This window comes from Amphibalanus amphitrite, unplaced genomic scaffold, assembly GCF_019059575.1.
Source record: "Amphibalanus amphitrite isolate SeventyFive unplaced genomic scaffold, NRLGWU_Aamphi_draft 000024F_arrow, whole genome shotgun sequence".
Lineage (NCBI taxonomy): Eukaryota > Metazoa > Arthropoda > Thecostraca > Balanomorpha > Balanidae > Amphibalanus > Amphibalanus amphitrite.
In genome coordinates this window covers 866835-885692 of record NW_024881520.1, presented here as the reverse complement: position 1 = coordinate 885692, position 18858 = coordinate 866835, and the positions used below count along the sequence as shown (strand labels likewise).

At 48.7% G+C, this 18858-nt stretch overlaps 1 protein-coding gene across 2 annotated transcripts in view; it reads right to left on the bottom strand.

Annotated features, from left to right (window-relative positions):
* Window positions 1-18858, bottom strand: part of LOC122392925 — a 65352-nt gene that overhangs the window by 37889 nt on the left and 8605 nt on the right. For both annotated transcript variants that reach the window (XM_043388301.1, XM_043388309.1), the window contains 4 exons: window positions 11435-11499; window positions 11012-11088; window positions 10523-10697; window positions 10085-10230 (listed from right to left, as the gene is read on the bottom strand). In XM_043388301.1, the coding sequence (XP_043244236.1) occupies window positions 10085-10230; window positions 10523-10697; window positions 11012-11088; window positions 11435-11499 (463 nt within the window). The remainder of the gene's footprint in view (window positions 1-10084; window positions 10231-10522; window positions 10698-11011; window positions 11089-11434; window positions 11500-18858) is intronic.

Here is an 18858-nt window from a genome sequence, read left to right as displayed (position 1 = left end):
GGGGGGGGGGAAGAGCAAACAGGAAGTTGTTTGCGTACTGTGGGATACTGGGGATATTCGGATTTTTTCATTCACTTGATGGCCCATGACGTAAGTACCATATGTTTTACTGCCTTGTACTGTCAAACCGAACTAGGTCAATTATTTTTTTTCTCTTCAAAAAATAAAAAGGAGCCGGAGTCGCCCCCTTTTTTGGCGGCTCCGGCTCCGGCTCCGGCTCCGGGCTATATTGTTTCACGGCTCCGGCTCCGGCTCCGGCTCCGGGCAAAATATGCCGGCTCCGGCGGCTCCGGCTCCGACTCCGGCTCCGGCTCCGCATCCCTGGTTTTCACAGATAGCGTAGAAACGGCGGTGCTTAGCGCCGCCAAACTTTGCACACCCGATCATGGGCAATCTCTTTGGCACTTTGCCTGAAAATGTTAAGTCCCAATCATTTTAGGGCAGGTCACCAGGTCACAAAACCGGTACATAGTAAGGATAAAAGTTGAATAATTTAGCAGCGCTGGAATAACAAGTCTTTCGCGAGTAGCGTAAAAGAAGGTACGGCATATAGCGCCACCGAGTTTGGGACAACTTCTTGAGATATCTATTTTACTATATCTATTTGAACATCCCAAAAATATTTGAGTCCAAGTGACGTCAGGTAAGACCACCAGGTCGATAAAACCACGACGCTGTCAAAATAACCCTGGCATAAGGCTTATCTTATCAAAATATCTAGAGTTTTGCGCGTTCGTAAGTGCCATAGGAGTCAATCGCCAGGGGGGTAGGGGGTGGCGTAACGGCCTCCACACCCTGGCCGTCCGCGTTATGAAAAAGGTCCTGGCCCGGCTTTTTCCCAACCGCTAACCGAAGAGGACATCCGAGCCTTTCGGTCCCTGATCGCGCTAGAGCTTCGCAGATAGCGAGCGTGTTGCCGGTGACAAACTATCCGCATATTAACGACCGGCAGGTGTCGAACCACTGCTGTCGGCAGATCGCAGCTGCCATAACCATATACATCGTTCCGGCTCCGCCTTCTCCTGTCGCTGCTCTGAGCGTCAGACCGTATCAATAAACAAATCCCGATGTCGCCTCCCCGTCCCCACCCGGTAAATACACCAGAAGCTCGGCCCATCGCGGCTTAGTACGCTGTGCACGGTCATAAACACGATCCGGGTTGGGTTACCAACGATTCCAGGCATTCTTCATACGTTATCCGAGTGTTTTCGATGAGTCGCTGAGTGGTTGTGTAACATGATTCAAGGAAGTCCATGCTTCACACCAGTTTAGGTACGTCTGAGTTTGAAAAGAATTTGCGTAAAAGGGATGGGTAGGAACTAGGGGGAGAATGCCATAGTTGAGGTAATGAGATTTCACACCCACCTATAAAGAAAAATGCTTGTTTGTCCATGCCAATCGCGTTTTTTTTTTTTAACAGATCTGGCCGATCGTCGATGTTGTGTGGTGTTTAATTAAATATTGGTGACCTAGTATCTAAACCGAACGGAATAAGTGGAGCCGCGATGATCTCTTGTGAGTTGTGAGCACCCAAGTTCATTTCCGATCGCTGGCTGGACTCTCGCTTTCCATTGCAGGCCAGGGTCACATAACGGTCTGATAACCTATGCACCGTGCACTTTGCAGTGTCCTGAACCAGTGTTCTGAAGCACTGCCCCTCTCCCCTTCCCGCAGCGTCGGTTCTCTGTATACCGTGCAGATACGGTACGGTCCAGATAATTTAGACTCGATGATAAATTCGGCCCGCTCACGATACACTGACACTCTCCAGACACTCCTGACACTCAGCCCGCCGGCAGCGGGTTTCCACGCGGCGATAGGAAGTGTGTCACGGAGGTCGTCCCACTCCCCTCGCCTCTTGCCGTCTCATTAGCGCGTTTGCAGCGGCGAAGGTCCCGACCGACGGTAGCAAAAGCTGTCCCCAGCTGCGGAGGGCAGTGCTGGCCAGTGCCAGCTGCGAGGGAGGGACAGCGGGGGAGATGGCGCATTTATTGCGACGGAAGGCTCATGAAGGGAATCCTCTAAGGCTGGGGGGATCCGTGCTATCGTAAGTTATATCGGACGTGGCTGCGAAACTTCTCTCGGTACGAAACTTCTCTTGATCGGAAGAAAATCGGAGGGATGAAAAAGAAAGAGCGGCAAATCGGAGCTACGCTGTACGTAAGTTGTTTCGCAGCGTTTAAATACCCGTTTTACTACGATTTAAATGCCAAGCAGATCAGCTGACCTCGTAGTACCATGTCGATAAGGTCGAATTCCCCATACGTCTATAGTGTAAAAGTGACCCCTATTGCAAATGGGCTGTCAGGGACATCTCCTCCTCTGTAAATTTGGAGGGATCATGTGTCGGCATTCCCACGTTCGTTTCGGAGTCCATCTGTTCCATTTGGAGCCCGTCAGTTGGCGTCAAGAGTTGGCGCAGCGAGCGCCCCGAAGACTGCGTCTGCGCACGAGGCTTCGCGATGTACATAGGAGTATTTTGACGAAATCGCCCTCGCTGCAGAAGAAATAGAGGGACTTGTTGAGAAAGAGGAGGCCGCAGTGTGCCGACGACTTTAAATTGTACGCCAACGCCAAGACCAAGGCAATCAGGGGGCGCTCAGATGATCGGGAGGTTTCAATTGATCAGGGACCCACCAGGTGACCAGGGAACCCTCTGATAACCAGGGGTCCTTCCAGTAACCAGGGACTCCTTCAATAACCAGGGGCCCCTCAGTAAACGTGGGCCACTCAGGTTACTGCAAGAGACAGGAGTCCCTTAGCCAACAACTGACAGCTGATCTGGACGATCTGGAGGCACAGCTGCAGCATCTGATCGCCGCGCAGCCCGGACTGACGGTGATAATCGGTGGTGACTTCAACTGCTGCCTCCTCAAGACCGCGAACAACTGCTGCAGTCCAGGGAACCGTCTGCGCTCACTCCTCTGTCAGCACGGACTGCAGATATGTAATACCACTGAGCCTACCTACCGTCCCGCCGGCAGTCTCCTGGATATTATGGCCACAAACCGGAGCGATCTCGTCACTCGAGCCGGCGTCACCAGATGCCACTACGGATCGCCACATGACTATACCCGCCTGGCTCTCCGCCTCACCGAAGACAGGGTCCGAGCCGGACCCGTCGTCCGGCGAAGGTGTTTAGCGAACGTAGACAAAGGACAGTTCAACCGACAGCTGTTGAACGTCAACTGGGCGTCCGTCTACACCGCCGCCGGACCTGAGGAGAAGTGGACCGCCTTCATCAACATCTTCAAACCACTTCTCGACTTGACGGCGCCCGAGAGACGCGTCGTTCTCCGGCCGGAGGGGGCGCCACCTGTCTCCCGTGATACCCGCCACCTACTTACACAGCGACGAACTGCACTCTCTGCTGGCCGCCACCAGGAGTACAAAGAGCTGAATCGGCTGTCACGCGCGGCCATTCGAGCTGACTGTCGGAGAGACCTGCAGGAAAAACTGCACAGGAGCGGTCCCGGCAACATGTGGAGAGTTCTCCGGCCCATCATCGGTTCCAAGAAGTCCTCGTCAGGCATCAGCCGTATAACCGCTGACACACTGAACGAGTACTACACGTCGGTGGCTCGAGACCTAGCCTCCACCTTACCTGCCCCGTCGAAGTCGGTCCCCATCAGACTGCCGAGGGTTACGTCTGGAGCCCTGAGAATTCAGCCCGTCAGCATGGAGACGCTGTGGACTATAGTACAGGGTATGAAGCCATCTACCTTCGCCGGTGACGACGGCATCAGCGTCAGGATGATGCAGGACTTCTTCCCCGGCCTCGGTCACATCATACATGATGCTGTAAACGCCAGCCTCGAGACCGGCCAAGTACCCAGCGCATGGAAACGTGCAATCATCACACCAATTCCGAAGGGGAAGCAGGCACCATCTGATCCGTCGGGCACGCGCCCAATCTCGCTGCTACCGGCCATCATGAAAGTGACCGAGAGAGCGGCCCAACTTCAGCTCACATCATACATGGAGTCACATCACCTACTGAGCGAGGCGCAGCACGGATACAGAAGGCAGCATTCGTGTGAAACAGCTCTTCACGTGGTGACAGACGACATACTCGGAGCGATGGACAGAAGTGAAATCACTCTGTGGGCTATGGTAGACCTGTCAAAGTGTTTCGATATGGTACCGCACGATAAGCTATTAGAAAAGCTGTCTCTGTACGGAATAGACACTTTTTGGATCAAACATTATCTGGAAGGACATACCCAACAAGTACAACTTACAAATAGTGCTCTTGGATCCGTATCTCGATCGTCTATCAGGGAGAATTGGTTGGCGTTTACCAGGGCGGATCGATGAGTTGCGTTCTCTGGTGCATATTTGCCAATGACCTGTGCCTGCACGTTCCAGACTCAGTGCGCATAGTTCAGTTTGCTGATGATACACAGATATGGACTAGTGGAAAGAGACGCGACCTACCTGCCCTGGTCAGTCGGATCGAAACTGCTCTGCAGTGTTTGTTTGACTGGTTCTGTCACCATGGAATGAAAGTGAACGCTGCAAAAACTGAGCTGATGGTATTTGGGAGTAGACAATTACTTGCTCTTACTCCTGATGTGTCTGTGAAATTTAATGCATCGACCATTCGAGCTACCAAAGAGGTGCGAAATCTAGGCGTCATTTTTGATCGAAACTTGTCTTTTCAGTCTCACGTCAGCCTGATCGTTCACAAATGCACAGGAATGCTGCTCGCCTTAAACAATGCAAAACATGTCCTGCCTCGCGGCACGATCAAGTATCTGATCGACGCGTTGGTGATATCAGCGATGCGGTACTGTCTGTCGGTGTTCGGCGTATGTGGTCAGACGGAGAAGCGTCGGCTACAAAAGCTGGTAAACTTTGCCGCGCGAGTGCTGAGCGGGCGACGCAAACATCAGCGCGTTGCTGACGTCATTTGTCATGTCAGATGGCTCACTGCTGAGCAGCTTATTCAGTACCACAGGATTATGTCCGTACATCGACTTGTGACACACCGTGTGCCAGCGGTGCTTGCTGAAACCATTGGTCCCCCAGCGAGCCGGCTGCATCAGCACGACACTCGAGATGCCGACAGCTTGTCACTGCCGAGCATACATACGGAGGCGGGGCGGAATCGGCTGTGCTATAGCGCCGTGCAGGGCTATAACAGCGTGCGCAGAACGCAGGGCACTGTGAACAGGGCAGCCGTGAAAAGACACCTGAGGTCCGAGCGGTCGGCGTCCGGTAACTGAATAATTTTAGATGTTCCTATGTAACTGGTGCTCTTTATCTTCTTTTAGTTCATTTTAACCTTTTAACCCTGTTTAAGTAGCTGCGTGTGAATGTTTACTCATGTCTTATTTTGTGACGTGCGGAAGTGAAAAGCCACACTTTTGAGTGGACCTTTTGTGAATAAATATCTATCTATCTATCTATCTTATAACCAGGGACCGGCAAGGTCTCTCAGGTCCGTTTTTGACAAAGCTGTTATTGATGTCATATGCGAGCCCTTTGCCACCAGCAGAGGGCCCTTTCAAGCCTTTTTTAGGGCCGTTTAACGTCTCTTGAGTTTCCTTTGAGGCTAAGGGCCTCTTCAGCAGCCGAGGGGTCTTTGAGGCCTTTTTGAGGGCCTCTTAACGTCAGCTGAGGACCGTTGGACGCCATCTGAGGACCGTTTGGGGCCTTCTGATGGCCAGTAGATGCCAACTGAGGGCTCTCTGACACCAGCTGAGGGCACGCTGACACCAACTGGGGGCCTCCTGACACCAGCTAAGGGCGCTTTTATATTTGACACGAGCTCAGGGCCCTTTGACGCCCTTTGAGACCTTCTGAGGTCCGTTTGACGCCAGCAGAGGACCCTTTGGGGTCATATTAGGGCCCTTTGCTGCCTTTTAAGCGGCCTTTGAGGCTTTTTGAGGGCCGCTTGACGCCACCTGAGGACCGTTGCGGTTTGACTCCAGTTACGGACCGTTTGAGGCCTTCTGATGGCCATTTTGCGCCAACTGAGGGCCGGGGGGCCCTCTGACACTAGCTGGGGGCCCTCTGACACCAGATAAGGGCCCTTTAAGGCCTTCTGAAGTCCGGTTAACGCTAGCGGAGGGCCTTTTGAGGCCAAATGAGGGCCCTTTGAGACCTTATAAGGGCTCCTTGAGGCTTTTGAGGGCCGCGTGACGGCATCTGAGGACCGTTGTACTCCAGCTGACGACCGTTTGAGGCCTTCAGATGGACTTTTGGCGCCAGCTGAGGAGGGCTCACTGACACCAGCTGGGGGCCCTCTGACACAAGCTAAGGTCTCTTTAAGGCCTTCGGAGGGTCGTTTGACGCGAGCTCAGGGCCCTCTGACGCAGGTTTAGGGCCCTTTGACGCCCTTTAAGGTCTTCTGAGGTAGGTTTAACGTTGGCTGAGAGCCCTTTGAACCCATCTGAGGGCCCTTTGAGGCCATCTTGTGGCCCTTCGTTTGGCCATCTGAGGGCCCTTTGACACCAGATGAGGGCCATTTGACGCTAACCGAGGGCCCTTCGAGACCATCTGAGGACCCGGTGACCCCATCTGTGGGCCCTTTGAGGTCTTTTGAGGGCCATTGAAATTTCACCACAATACCCCTGGCTGCGCTACTGGGCATTTATGGACTCGTATGGGCCTGCTGGGGAACGAGATGGGCCCTCCCGGTCTTTTTAATCATCATTTCAGTTCATTTTACATGGTCTTCGGCGGTCTAAAGATTAGGGGCCCCAACTCGAATGGGGGGAGGCCCGTGTGCCCTCTCCTGTGTGCGGCCTTGCCGACACTACACCGCTTCCCCTCCCTCCGCCATAAACGCACCGCTGCACTGTTAAGCGCCGACAAATACGGTCCGTATTTGTTCCCCCGCGGCCTGCCTCGCGTTGACATAGCCCTTCCCGAACACCAGTGTAACCCCCACGCGGCCTAGGTATCGCCGCGCCCACCTGTCCGCGGCGCGGCCTCTGATGGCGTATCGGATCATTGATGGTGCGATACATGTTTTGGTCAGATTTTCGCAATTAACGCGAAAAATTGCCCAAAACACTTTTTAAATTTCAAAATTAAAAAAAAAAATAATTACAAAAAGGACGTGAAAGTGACCGTTTTCAACGTGTAAATTTAAAACGCTCTAGCGCAGCCATTTTTGAAGAAATCGACTTCAAATTTTGCACACGTGTTCATCAACCATATTTGTTTAACATATATTTCGGTTTTGTGAAAATTTTGAAAATTTCTTATATTTTTCTCTTGAGAAAGAGGTAAAGCTTCGCTACGATCGGCCTTCCGATCGACCGAGAAGATTCGTAAAGTTAGTTCGTATCTTCACCATTTGCGATACAACTTGCGTATCTACTTAGCCTACGATGTGATGGATCCCTCCAATATCTGTTCCGATTCAACTTACGTTTGATCGCAACTGCGAGGTGCCTTGCGATCACATGGATCCCTCCAGCTGAGGCTCTTATGGCTCGTACTAAAATCGTTACTGAGGACAGCGCCATTCTTATGTTAAGTATATAAAATCCCTTTAGTGTTTTTTTCATTCATTCATTCATTCATTCATTCATTCATTCCGGTTCCCACCGGTGGTATATTTTGAACAGGTACAAAGAAAGCGAGTGAGAGCAGCCCATGGAACAGAAAACAGATGGCGTACATGGCAGTTCTAATAGATAGATGGCGCTGCTCGTGGAAGGAGGTTGGATTTAGGATATGTACATGCTAGTATTGTTAGAGTGGTCAGTCAGTGTTAGTAGTTAAGTAGGTTGTAGGTAAGAGCAGCGCCATTGCCATTAGATTCACACAGTGCATACAGTGAATGCAGCTGAGGAGAAATCACACATCCCCCTCACGCCACCACCGGGGCAGTGTGATCGCCCAAACGACTGTCCCCACTGCTCACCATCGGCGGCCCACCTGGCCAGGCCGGGACGGTGCCGTCCACGGCCCTGGGGAGAGCTGGGGGATGCTTCCCCAGCCGGGGAGATCTGATGGCTACCTCCCCGGCGCTCCAGGCGGGCCGCCAGCCCCCGCCCGCACCGCCCGGCAAGCAACCCCGGACGGTGCCCCCTAACCACCGACCGGGCGAGCGAAGCGTCGACCCGTCTAGGTAGGCGCTCCGCACGCCCGGCCGGCCGACCGGCCCCTCACAGGAGGGGCCAGTCCCGGGTTGGCCCGGATGGGTCATAGGGGCGGGGGCTTGGGCTTGTTTCGCGCACATCGAGGCAAGGCGCCCAGTCCGGCATTCAGGCGGCAGCATCACCGGCGCTTGAGGCGGGGCCGGCAGCATCCACGACCAGTGGAGCGTCAATTCAGAGTCATTTCAGAGCGTCAATTCAGATTCAGGGTCATCATCTGCAGCGGCCGACGTGGCATCCCACCGGCGTCGGCAGGGTCCGAGGTCAGCGGAGGTCGAGGTTAGGCCACTCGCAGAGCGACTCGCGCCGTAAGCAACGAGAGCCCAGATTGCAGCATCCTGGTGACTGTGACGGGCGACTGAGACGGACGCTGGTGGCTTGCTGAGAATCAAGTCGGAGGTAGGTATGGCACGAGTCTGATCGGCGGTGGATCAGAGCCGGATCTGCAGCGGCCGACGTGGCGTCCCACCGGTGTCGGCAGGGACCGAGGTCAGTGGAGGTCGAGGTTAGGCCACTCGCAGTGCGACTCTCGCCGACAGCAACGAGGGCCCAGATGGCAGCATTCTGGCGACTGAGATGGACGTCGGCAGCTTGCCGCGAGTCACATCGGAGGTAGTTATGGCACGAGTCCAGCACGAGTCCAATCATCGGCGGACCACAGACGGATCGGCAGCGGCCGACGTCGGCGTCCCATCCGGCGCCGGCAGGGCGGATGGGACGCCGTTTTCTATCGTATCGTATGAAATAAAAACGGACATCAAATATTACCATTGAGGCCAACTCATCTGGAAAAATTGTAAGCAATTTTACAAAAAAAGGCATATAGTTAGCATCAACACGTTTCAACTTGAAGGCATTCAAAAGAAGTTGAAAGAGAAAGATATTAAATATTCAAATGGGCTGATTGTGGTGTTGCGTAATAATGCAAGAATCAACCCTTTGCCTATATTGAGCATTATAACTCACAGGTTTTCGCAGAGTCATACCCGTGTGTATCAACTTGCGGCATGTAATTTTTATTTGCATCCAAAGCTATATGTATAAGCTATAAGCTATGTGGTGCTATAAGCTATAGCACCACATTTGACGCGCAAAAATCGTAGAAAAATCGTTAATTATCTAAAGAGGCTCGCATCGTTTAAACAAGCTTATTTTGCCTAAGTTCAATTAACATGTCATGTCGACGACCGTCCCCATCACGCGTTCGGCCGTCTGCCCCCCGTGACCGGTGTCGCTACTGAACGTGAGCGATTGTCTGTGAGGGCCCAGTGGTCACTGGGTCGATAGCCAATCCACCGTGAAATGGACGGGGGAGCTTCAATTCCATTGCTTTGAGAACTGGACGACTCATGAGGCTGGTTTGCAGTTGCTTTTGTTTGATAGAAATTAGTTTGCCGTTAGTCGTTTATTATTCTTCGTCGGAAAATGGTAGCGTTTAAATAAATAAAGTCGTTTACGTCGTTCGTTTAAACAATGATTGTATATCGTTTCAAGATGCTGCTGGTTGTGGCCTTCAAAGAAGAAAGGGGGCAGGCGGGGGGGGGGAGGGCAATCCAGCCCTGCTGGGCCACATACCTACTCGTGTTTGGTACTTGTGAGCAATCTGACAGGACTACTGAAAAGATCCATGATGTATCAAATGATCGTTGCTAGGCCATTTTCAGGGGACATCTAACAAAACCCGAACAAATTAGATACAGGTTCATTCACCCAGCTTCCATTGTTTTCACAGGGGAAATGTTAGCTCCTCAGAAATGAATTCTATCCGAGCTGCAAGCCATACCTTTCCCTGCAGTCCATAAATAGATTCAAGGGCATGTAGCTTCACGAGTAAGAGAAACTTCGCTCTGCAAAATACATGAATTCTTGGGAGCAAAAATTGATAAGGAAAATAATAGCAAAGCAGCTCAAAAAGCTTCCAAAAAAACGAGTTATGAAAAGATCGCCCCAATCCAAACCCCACCCACCTGAGAAGGGAGGCTCTAGTGACGTTGATCCGGGCGCCGTCCTTGAACCATTGCACCTCTGCACCTTCTGAGCCGCGTACTGTGCAGGTGAGTTGGGCGCGCGAGCCGACCGTCTGAGGCCGGCCGTGGTCGTCCAGAGATAGACTCTGCAAGTGGTAGGAAAGGTAAATTAGAGGTGTGACTACCGACAGAGTCGAAAGACGATTCAAACAATAGTCACTCAAGCGAAACTCACCCGCTTCAATCGTATAAGATTATACTAAAGCCCATGCAAAGTGACTGACGACGGGATAGGAAAACAAACGCATGAAAAAAGCGTAAAAACCGTGAATTGTCCTTCAAAGTAAAAGTAAATGGCCAATTATTCATCAACTGTTCCAATACATTATAGCGCGTCCTTGAGACAATGATGGCCTCGCAGTGACCAGTGACACTCACCGTGATGGCCAGTTCGGGCTCCGAGGAGAAGGCGAACTGCAGCGGTCTGACGCCGACGGCGCCGATCCTGGCCTGACTGACTCCGTCGGAAAACCAGCGGTACAGCGCTGTTTCGTCCGAGCCGAGAGCCGTGAACAGCAGCAGCAGCCGCCGCGGAGCGCTGGCATCCTGCGAACTGCGCCAGGGGAAAGGTACATACTGGTCAGAAAGTGTGGTATCGGCCCAGTCATTTGCACAGGCAAGGAAGGGAAGCGGGCAATAGGGTCAGCGGTCTATTGGTACTAAATCAATCAGAGATCTGGGAGAAACAGCCAAAGGGAGCGATCAGCAGACCCCCAGGAGTAGTTCGATAAAGACAGCTGCGGGAAGTAAACACGAGGCCAATGGAGCTTATCAGCGATAATTGCGGGCAGACAAAAACTCAGCAATGAACACGCTGAAACAGACGATACCAGATGCACAGAGGAACAACACGGTCAGACAGCTCACCTGTTATCAAATTCAGCTACACGAAGTGGTCCTGCCTGGCTGTATATCGAGTGGTTAAATCCTAGCCTCGTCTCGATCTGCAAAATAGTCAAAACCAAGAAATAAAGGCAGCTAAAACGACTCGCAACAGGGTGCAGTTTAAAAAGGTACCAAGGTAAGCTTAATATGAGGAAGCCGGCATAGCTGCAAAACGCAAATAGTTATCTTAAATCCATGCCCTGAGAACTGTCAAGAACAAGGAAGACAAATCGATCACGCTTGAGATCATCCAGGAAAAAAGATACTAACATTTATCTAATACGGCATCATGCAATTAGCATTACAATGTGATTTATAATTAGCATTGAATTATCGTTGTAAAGCGCCCCCCCCCAAAAAAAACTCATATTTTTGTTTTGCCTTTTTGACGTTTTTAATACTCACGTTTGAGCTGTTGAGCTCGATGTCCGTATCAGTGACTGTGAGTTCGATCGTGTACCTCCGCAGGTCTAAAACAGAGATGAAACAATAGGTATTTATAGTCACCGTGACAGTAGGTATTTCACCCGTCACTTAACCACTTCATAGCATGTGAATGCGCAATGTGCATCGTACATCAAATTATGTATAGCCATACGCCAACAACGCGGGAGTAAGGTAGCTGACCGGTAGGTATTTAAAGGGACTATCCCACCTTTAACATGGGGTTTGAGTTGAGATAGCCAAGTTTGCGGCGAGGTTTGTTCAGAAACCACTATCTAACTAGGTTGCAGCCCCCGCGGCCTCTTGGTGTTGAAGAAATTCGTTCCCTTCATTTGAAAATGGGCCTTGTGCAAGGCCCTATCTTCAACATTAGCGACCGTTAGTGTGACGTCACCTCGTTTAGTCATTCTGATTTAAATGGGTTTGTTCTTTGAAAAATCGCTTAAAACTTGGTCTGAACTTTGTTGTGGTGCCTACAGAGTAAAAAGAATCAGCTTTATGACAGTAATGTGGCCTGGGGAAGGAGGTAATTTTGGGCTGTGACGTCACATATTTGAAAGTTTGTGTTTGGAATATGGGAAGCCTAAGATGTTTAATGAAAAATAAATGCCAGAACCGTGTTCCTGGTCATCCAATCTATAAAGTCGGGCACAATTTAACTGGTTTTAACAACATTTTAGAAGGTGGGATAGTCCCTTTAACGGTCGGGATGATTGTGAAACTGTCTTCAGATATTCTGGGAAGTAAAACACAGAAATAGGTGCATAAAAGCCGTTTTCACGACGGTCATCTGGTACACATTTGGTGCACATCTGGTGGAGATTAGATGCAGATTTAGTCAAATTAGGTTCAGTGTGTCGCTTAGTAGCTATCAGCTAGGGTTGCACTAATTGCTTATATGCCTGCGTTGTCATATTATTTATCAATTATCATCGATTAAAACACTGAAAGAAATTCATAAAATAAAGATATTTGCTGTAAAAGAGATTAGGTGCAGATTTGGTGAAATTAGGTGAACTCGCCGGATGGCCCGTCGTGAAAACGGCTATTTCCGACCCAATGAATCGGGAGTTAATGGTATGCCTTGGAAAAATTAGCTGGACCATACTCAGCACATATAAAAACTCAGGGTGGGATTCAAAGTAAACATAACAGCCTAATAGAGCGTTCGTTTTCTCTTTGACGCAAATAAGATATACCTATCTGAAACTTTATTATTATTATACCTAAGTCATACCTTACATGATTAGTTGGGGCATTCCACGATAGATCGACCAAAAATAAATAAAATTTACACCCTCATATTTTATTCTTTGCTTAAAATTGGTCTAATGGGTTGTGATGGGCGGGGAACCCAGCTGTGGCAAGGATTTTTTTCTTCGAACAACGGTTTCCGAGATATAGCCTCGGGCAGTTCCTGGAGGTCACGCTACAACCCTATGTTTGGCGGCTTATAACTCAGAAACTATTGGTTTTCTATGGTAAAAACTTTATATGGTTCAACTTGCAATCAACCAACGAACGTTTTGGCTATCTCGGATTTTCGATTTTTGAAAATTTTGATGACGTGACATCTTGACCTTTTTTTCGAAGAGTGACCTTGATATTTTCCCAACTGAAAGTCGCAATTTTGTCTGATGACGATTTAAGCCTTATCAATTGTCATTCATATGCGATAATAAAAAAGTGGCTTTCGGCCTGCGTTGACCTCAGGTCAGGTCATTTTTATGACCTTCCCATTATTACGAGCGGGAGCGACAGCAAGATCTCGAGAACAAAGCAAGATAGCGACAAGTGGTAAACGGCACAAGGTACACATGGATAAGGTCTACAATTTTTACTTAGGTCATTTTCAGGTCAGGTCAAAGATGACGTCACAGGGGTAAAAAGAAAGTCTAAATGGCGGCACTACATATATATGAAGTTTTTCTCGAATAACTTTCAAAGTATCCCAGCTAGGAACAAACTAATAGCACCATCGTGATCCTCTCGTCGATCCGCATCGAAACATGTGTATGTTGACCTCGAAAGGTCAAGGTCAAAAGTTGACCTTAGGTCACGTGACCTTGAGGTCATCATATATATCATTCGATGGGCCTTGACGAGCTGAACACAATGAGCCTATCCGCGCGGCTGTATCTCAAACCTGTAAGGAGTTATTAGGAAAAAACATTTGGTGACCTTTAATGACGTCACATGACCCAAGAGCAACGTCACAGTTGACCAAGAGCAAAAAAGGTCTCAAGGTAGTCAAAGTTAGTCGTATATGAAGTCACTCATGGTATATTAGGCAATTCCGACGCGTTTTAGTGTAAAAACAAGGGAGCTGACTTTTCCCCAATTGACTTATAATGGGGTGGTCAAGAAAATGACCTGACCTTAGGTCATCGGTATTGAAATTCAAAACGAACTGGCGCTAGGCGAAAGCAAACACAATGGTGCCTGTTCCACGTCTCTTTCTTTATTAGATCAAAAGGTACAGCTAAAACTATTTTGACTTCCTTTTTACCCCTGTGACGTCATCTTTGACCTGACCTGAAAATGACCTCAGTAAAAATTGTAGACCTTATCCGTGTGAATCCTGTACCGTTTACTGCTTGTCGCTATCTTGCTTTATTCTCGAGATCTCGCTGTCGCTCCCTCTCGTTATAATGGACAGGTCATAAAAATGACCTGACCTGAGGTCAACGCAGGGCGATAGCCACTTTTTTTATTTTCGCATAAGAATGACAATTGATAAGGCTTTAATCGTCATCAGACATAATTGCGACTTTCAGTTGGGAAAATATCAAGGTCACTCTTCGAAAAAAAGGTCAAGATGTCACGTGATCAAAATTTTCAAAAATCGAAAATCCGAGATAGCCAAAACGTTTGTTGGTTAATTGCGAGTTGAACCATATAAAGTTTTTACCATAGAAAACCAATAGTTTCTGAGTTATAAGCCGCCAAACATAGGGCTGCAGCGTGACCTCCAGGAATTGCCTGAGGCTATATCTCGGAAACCGTTGTTCGAAGAAAAAAATCCTTGGCACAGCTGGCTTCCCCGCCCATCACAACCCATTAGACCAATTTTAAGCAAAAAATAAAATATGAGGGTGTACGGCTTTGGTCGATCTATCGTGGAATGCCCCAGTTGTCTTTGTTAACCCGCGAGTTGCTGGGGGGGGGGGGTGTTAAACGCCCCCACTTTTTTCACCGGGCCATAGCATAAAAACGGCGCGCCGCAGGCGCGCCAAATTTTGGGTACCTGTAGGGAATTGATTGAACTTTATTGTGACAAAGTTTAAAAAAAAATCGGTCGGAAAATTTTTGAGATATCGAGGTTTTAGTGACGTCATGATTTCTGAGTTTTCGACCAAAAACGGCATATGTTCAAAAAATCATATAAAATCACAAAATAGACATACAGACATACCGTAAACGCCATTAGACTGCCAATAGCATGATGAATCAAATGGCTATCTTCGATTATTGATTATCGTTCATCATTTTCCATAATCTTGAACTGAATCTTGGCAATTTTTCGTGACTACTTCACGACCATGATACATGAATTTCTTAAATTGAACTTTTTGAGCCAAACACGTACACATATGATAAAACGAATGTCACCATCGTGTTCTACGCCCCAAATTACCTATAAAACATGTGTCACAGGCTGCGAATATCAGTTTTGATTTTCGGGGAAATGTGCCTACCCGGTTGACCTGACCTTGACCCTGACCTATGCTTGACTGACCCCTACATGGAGCTGAAACTCTTGTAGGCCTTATAAGATGGATTGTGCACCGTTTTCACAGAGTTTATGGCGAGAGGCGCCCATTGCGAAGTCCTGAAGTCCATGCTACTGAAAGCCCGATTTCAGGTGTTTGACCTGACCTTGACCCGACCTGTGACCTCAAAATTCAACTTTAAAGTACTCATCTGAAGCGTCTCGTCGCGCTCTTTCGTTTGCCGCCTCGTGCGTTTCGCTGCGCCTATTGGTTCTCGAGTTATCGGCTGGGGGCGTTTAACGCCCCCCCCCCCCAGCAAACGGTGGGTGGCGTGGTCTGAAAACATCGTTACCCGCGCCCCACTGGGGTCTGCGTATAACACGCCCTACTGGGGGGGGGGGGCTATTCATAGCCCCCCCCCTCCTAACTCCGAAACAACTGGGCCGATCGTTAAAATTCAAACACCGTCTGATAGCCCCGGAAAAACTGTCGAGCGAAACCTAATTTTATTGACCTCGAGGTCACTGATGACGTCACAGGTCAGGTCAAAGCTAAAATTATTAGCATTTTGGCTTCTTCACGTTTTGGGCTCTGGCCGCCGTCTTACAAGTCAGATCAGGCTCATTTTTGGTTCACACACTCGTGAACAGATGCTCTAGATACTCTGAGGGTACCAAACTTGTACTTTGTTTTTCAGGTCAAGGTCAGGTCATCACAGGTCACGAAAATATTATATCATCCGTCGGTCACGTGACACATGTTTTATGGTCCATTTAGGCCAAACATTTCGAATTTGATGTCGTCTGTGTCATGCGAGGTCATTTTGAGTCAAATTTAGCTTAGGTCAGGTCACTTTCAGGTCAAAAAAGGTCAAATTTTGAAGTTAAAATTTTTCAACAAAAAAGGTGTCTATTCGATGCAGTTTGAGCTCAGGAACACGATGGTGCTATTTATATTGGCGTACGATGTCAAATTCGTGCTGAAAAATTGATTTGAAAACTTAATAATTGTTAATTTTTTGCAATAATGCGTATAACTTGGCCATTTTTGAAGATATTTAGCTAAAACTTGCTAGAGGTAGTCATAATAATGCGTTCTATCACATATATTCCGGTTTTTTCGAAAAGTCAAAAACTTTTTGAAAAAAAATTGTAAAAATATAAATTTTGAATTTTATTATTTAAAATTTTCGAAATTTTCAAAATTTCGAAAATCCAAGATAGCAGTTTGATAGCGCAGTCTATTCTGAGTAGTCCTCTCATGCAAAGAAATTGGATCTAGCTTAAAAACTGAGCTCTTGGGAGCGATTGCCGTGGTTCAATGTTTTGCGTCGAAATCGGCCGAACATGACGTCACTCTGACGTCATTTCCGGCCGACCTATGGTAGGTACGAAGTTCAAATTTTGACACAAGGTGTCAAATTGATGCAGCCGAAGGTACTGAAAGTTTGGCGTTGATACGTCAAGCGGTTTGGAAGTTAATGCAGAAAAACGGGAGGGGGGGGCTATAAATAGCCCCCCCAGTGGGGCGCGGGTTAAATGACTGAAGTGTGGTCATATATCTCAAAATACTTTAACGCTAAAATATTGCTTTGAATACCCAAATATATATACGTGCAATCACTTCCCAACCTTCACATGCTTCCAAGACAAAAGAACCTTGAACAATATGTAGACCACAGTCAGTTATCATGCAAAGACATGCCACTATCTGAAGAACCCCTTATCCCACGTGCAGATTCTATGACGAACTCATGACTGTGATGTGATGCATGTATATTGTACATTAGCGTCGCCACGGGGGGGGGGGGCAAGCGGGGCAGCTTGCCCCCCCAAACCTCGGACCGGGCACCCCCTGAGATAGATACAGATCCGATGAGATTTTGGAGTCGGGAAAAAATGGGGGTACCTTTCTGAGAATGCCTGTGAGGTCAGACTCGGTTGGAGCGTGCAGTTCAAACCAGAGTCTGACTCGCAGTCGCCAAAATCTTCAAGACTCCGAGTCCAGACTCGGAAATGTCAATGCTGCGATCCATTCCATGTTCCTAGTTCGTTCTTTATTACATTTTACAGTTTATTTTCATAAGCTTTGGAGTGCTGACACAATTTTCGTTCAAAGCGTGAAACGAAATCTTAGGGGCATTTCTCAACTCTCGTCAAATGTCTGCGACAGGCTCAAGTACCGTACAAGTGTCGCAGGGCTCATGAGCTTGCTTTAAACAAAGGCTCCTAAGGAGCTCCACTGAGCCCTAAAGAAGCTTTCAGAGGGCCCAAACCGGCCTCTGAAAGTTCCACTGGTGTCCATGTTCTCTGAGGGCCCATGCAGGGATCTTCGAGCCTTCGAAGTTCGAACATTTCTGAGAACCTTAACTGGCCTCTGATAGTTCAGTCAAACTTTGGAGGCGACAGACCTTGCTAACCCCAAGCCGGCATCTGAGGGGTCACAGCTCACGTGTCCCTCTGAGGTCCGCAACACCATGTTTATTATGTCCCTACGTAGGGTCCTTAGGGATTCGACACAGACCCCGAGGGTTCACACTGTTATCCGAGGGCTCCAGGCTCACCCTGGGCCTAGTCTCTTAGCGCCCGCCGCCCACACTGGCTTCTGAGGGCCCCACCTTGGGCTCGGAAAGCCCTAAAGCACCACATACACGTAAATATTTGAGGTGACCCACGCCGATCTCCGGGACCCTAAGCATGCTTCTGAGAGTCAGCACTGACCCTTAGTGGCCTGAAATGGCCTGGAAGTCCCAAACCTATCTCTGATGGATCCCTTGCCGCTATGCCGTGCGTAACTTTTGGTTCCGTTTAACAGTTTTTGTGCACGTTTGCAGCGCTTCCCTTCACACGAAAAACGAGAAACTTTTGTTCACACTCGAGTGAACAAAACACTTCCTCTCACTAGAGCAAAGATGAATTAGGTACTTCCGATTCACACTTCCGACATTCACTCTCCGCCGAATGCCCAACTTAGCTACGATCGGCGGCTGGGATAAGTCCTATGCATTTCACGTAAAACCTCTGCATGCATGCGTGAATGGAGGATTTAGCAGGGTGATCCGATTAAATGGAGCGTTTTTCACCTTTTTCTGAGTAATGATCATTAGAGTCGAGCGTCCGCACAGGGGCCCTCTGCAGTGCGTCGGCAATCGCAGCCACTATATACTAGTTATAATTCTACCAGTCGTTTTTGTCATGGAATTTCAAAATTTCGAATTTTTCTGTAAAAATTACATGTCATAGCTAGAAGGAAACCTTTGTCACCATCGGATTCCTCGTACCATTGCGCGTCGAATGATATGTAAAACGAGTGAGTAAAGACTGGGGAAAGGCAAGTTTTAACACAAAAGTTGATTTTGCCCCCCCCCCCAACCGAAAATCTCTGGCGACGCCTATGATATTGTATGTGAGTAACAAACGTAAACTTTTGTACGGTGAAAGGACATATTCTGAGAAAAGAAAAGAAAACAAAGAACAAAGCGATTGCTCCCTGTCGGCAACTTTAATCAGCAAGATACGGTAGCTCTAAGGTCGAGAGCGACCTTCATGGAGCACGGGGCTCAAGAACTTTACTCTGCTACAGGCCAGCTGCTTTTTCAGAGACAGACTGCAACACTTCTCGGTGAAGTGGAAACGGGCCAACTATAGTAGGTAACATTTTACCGGCTTGAAT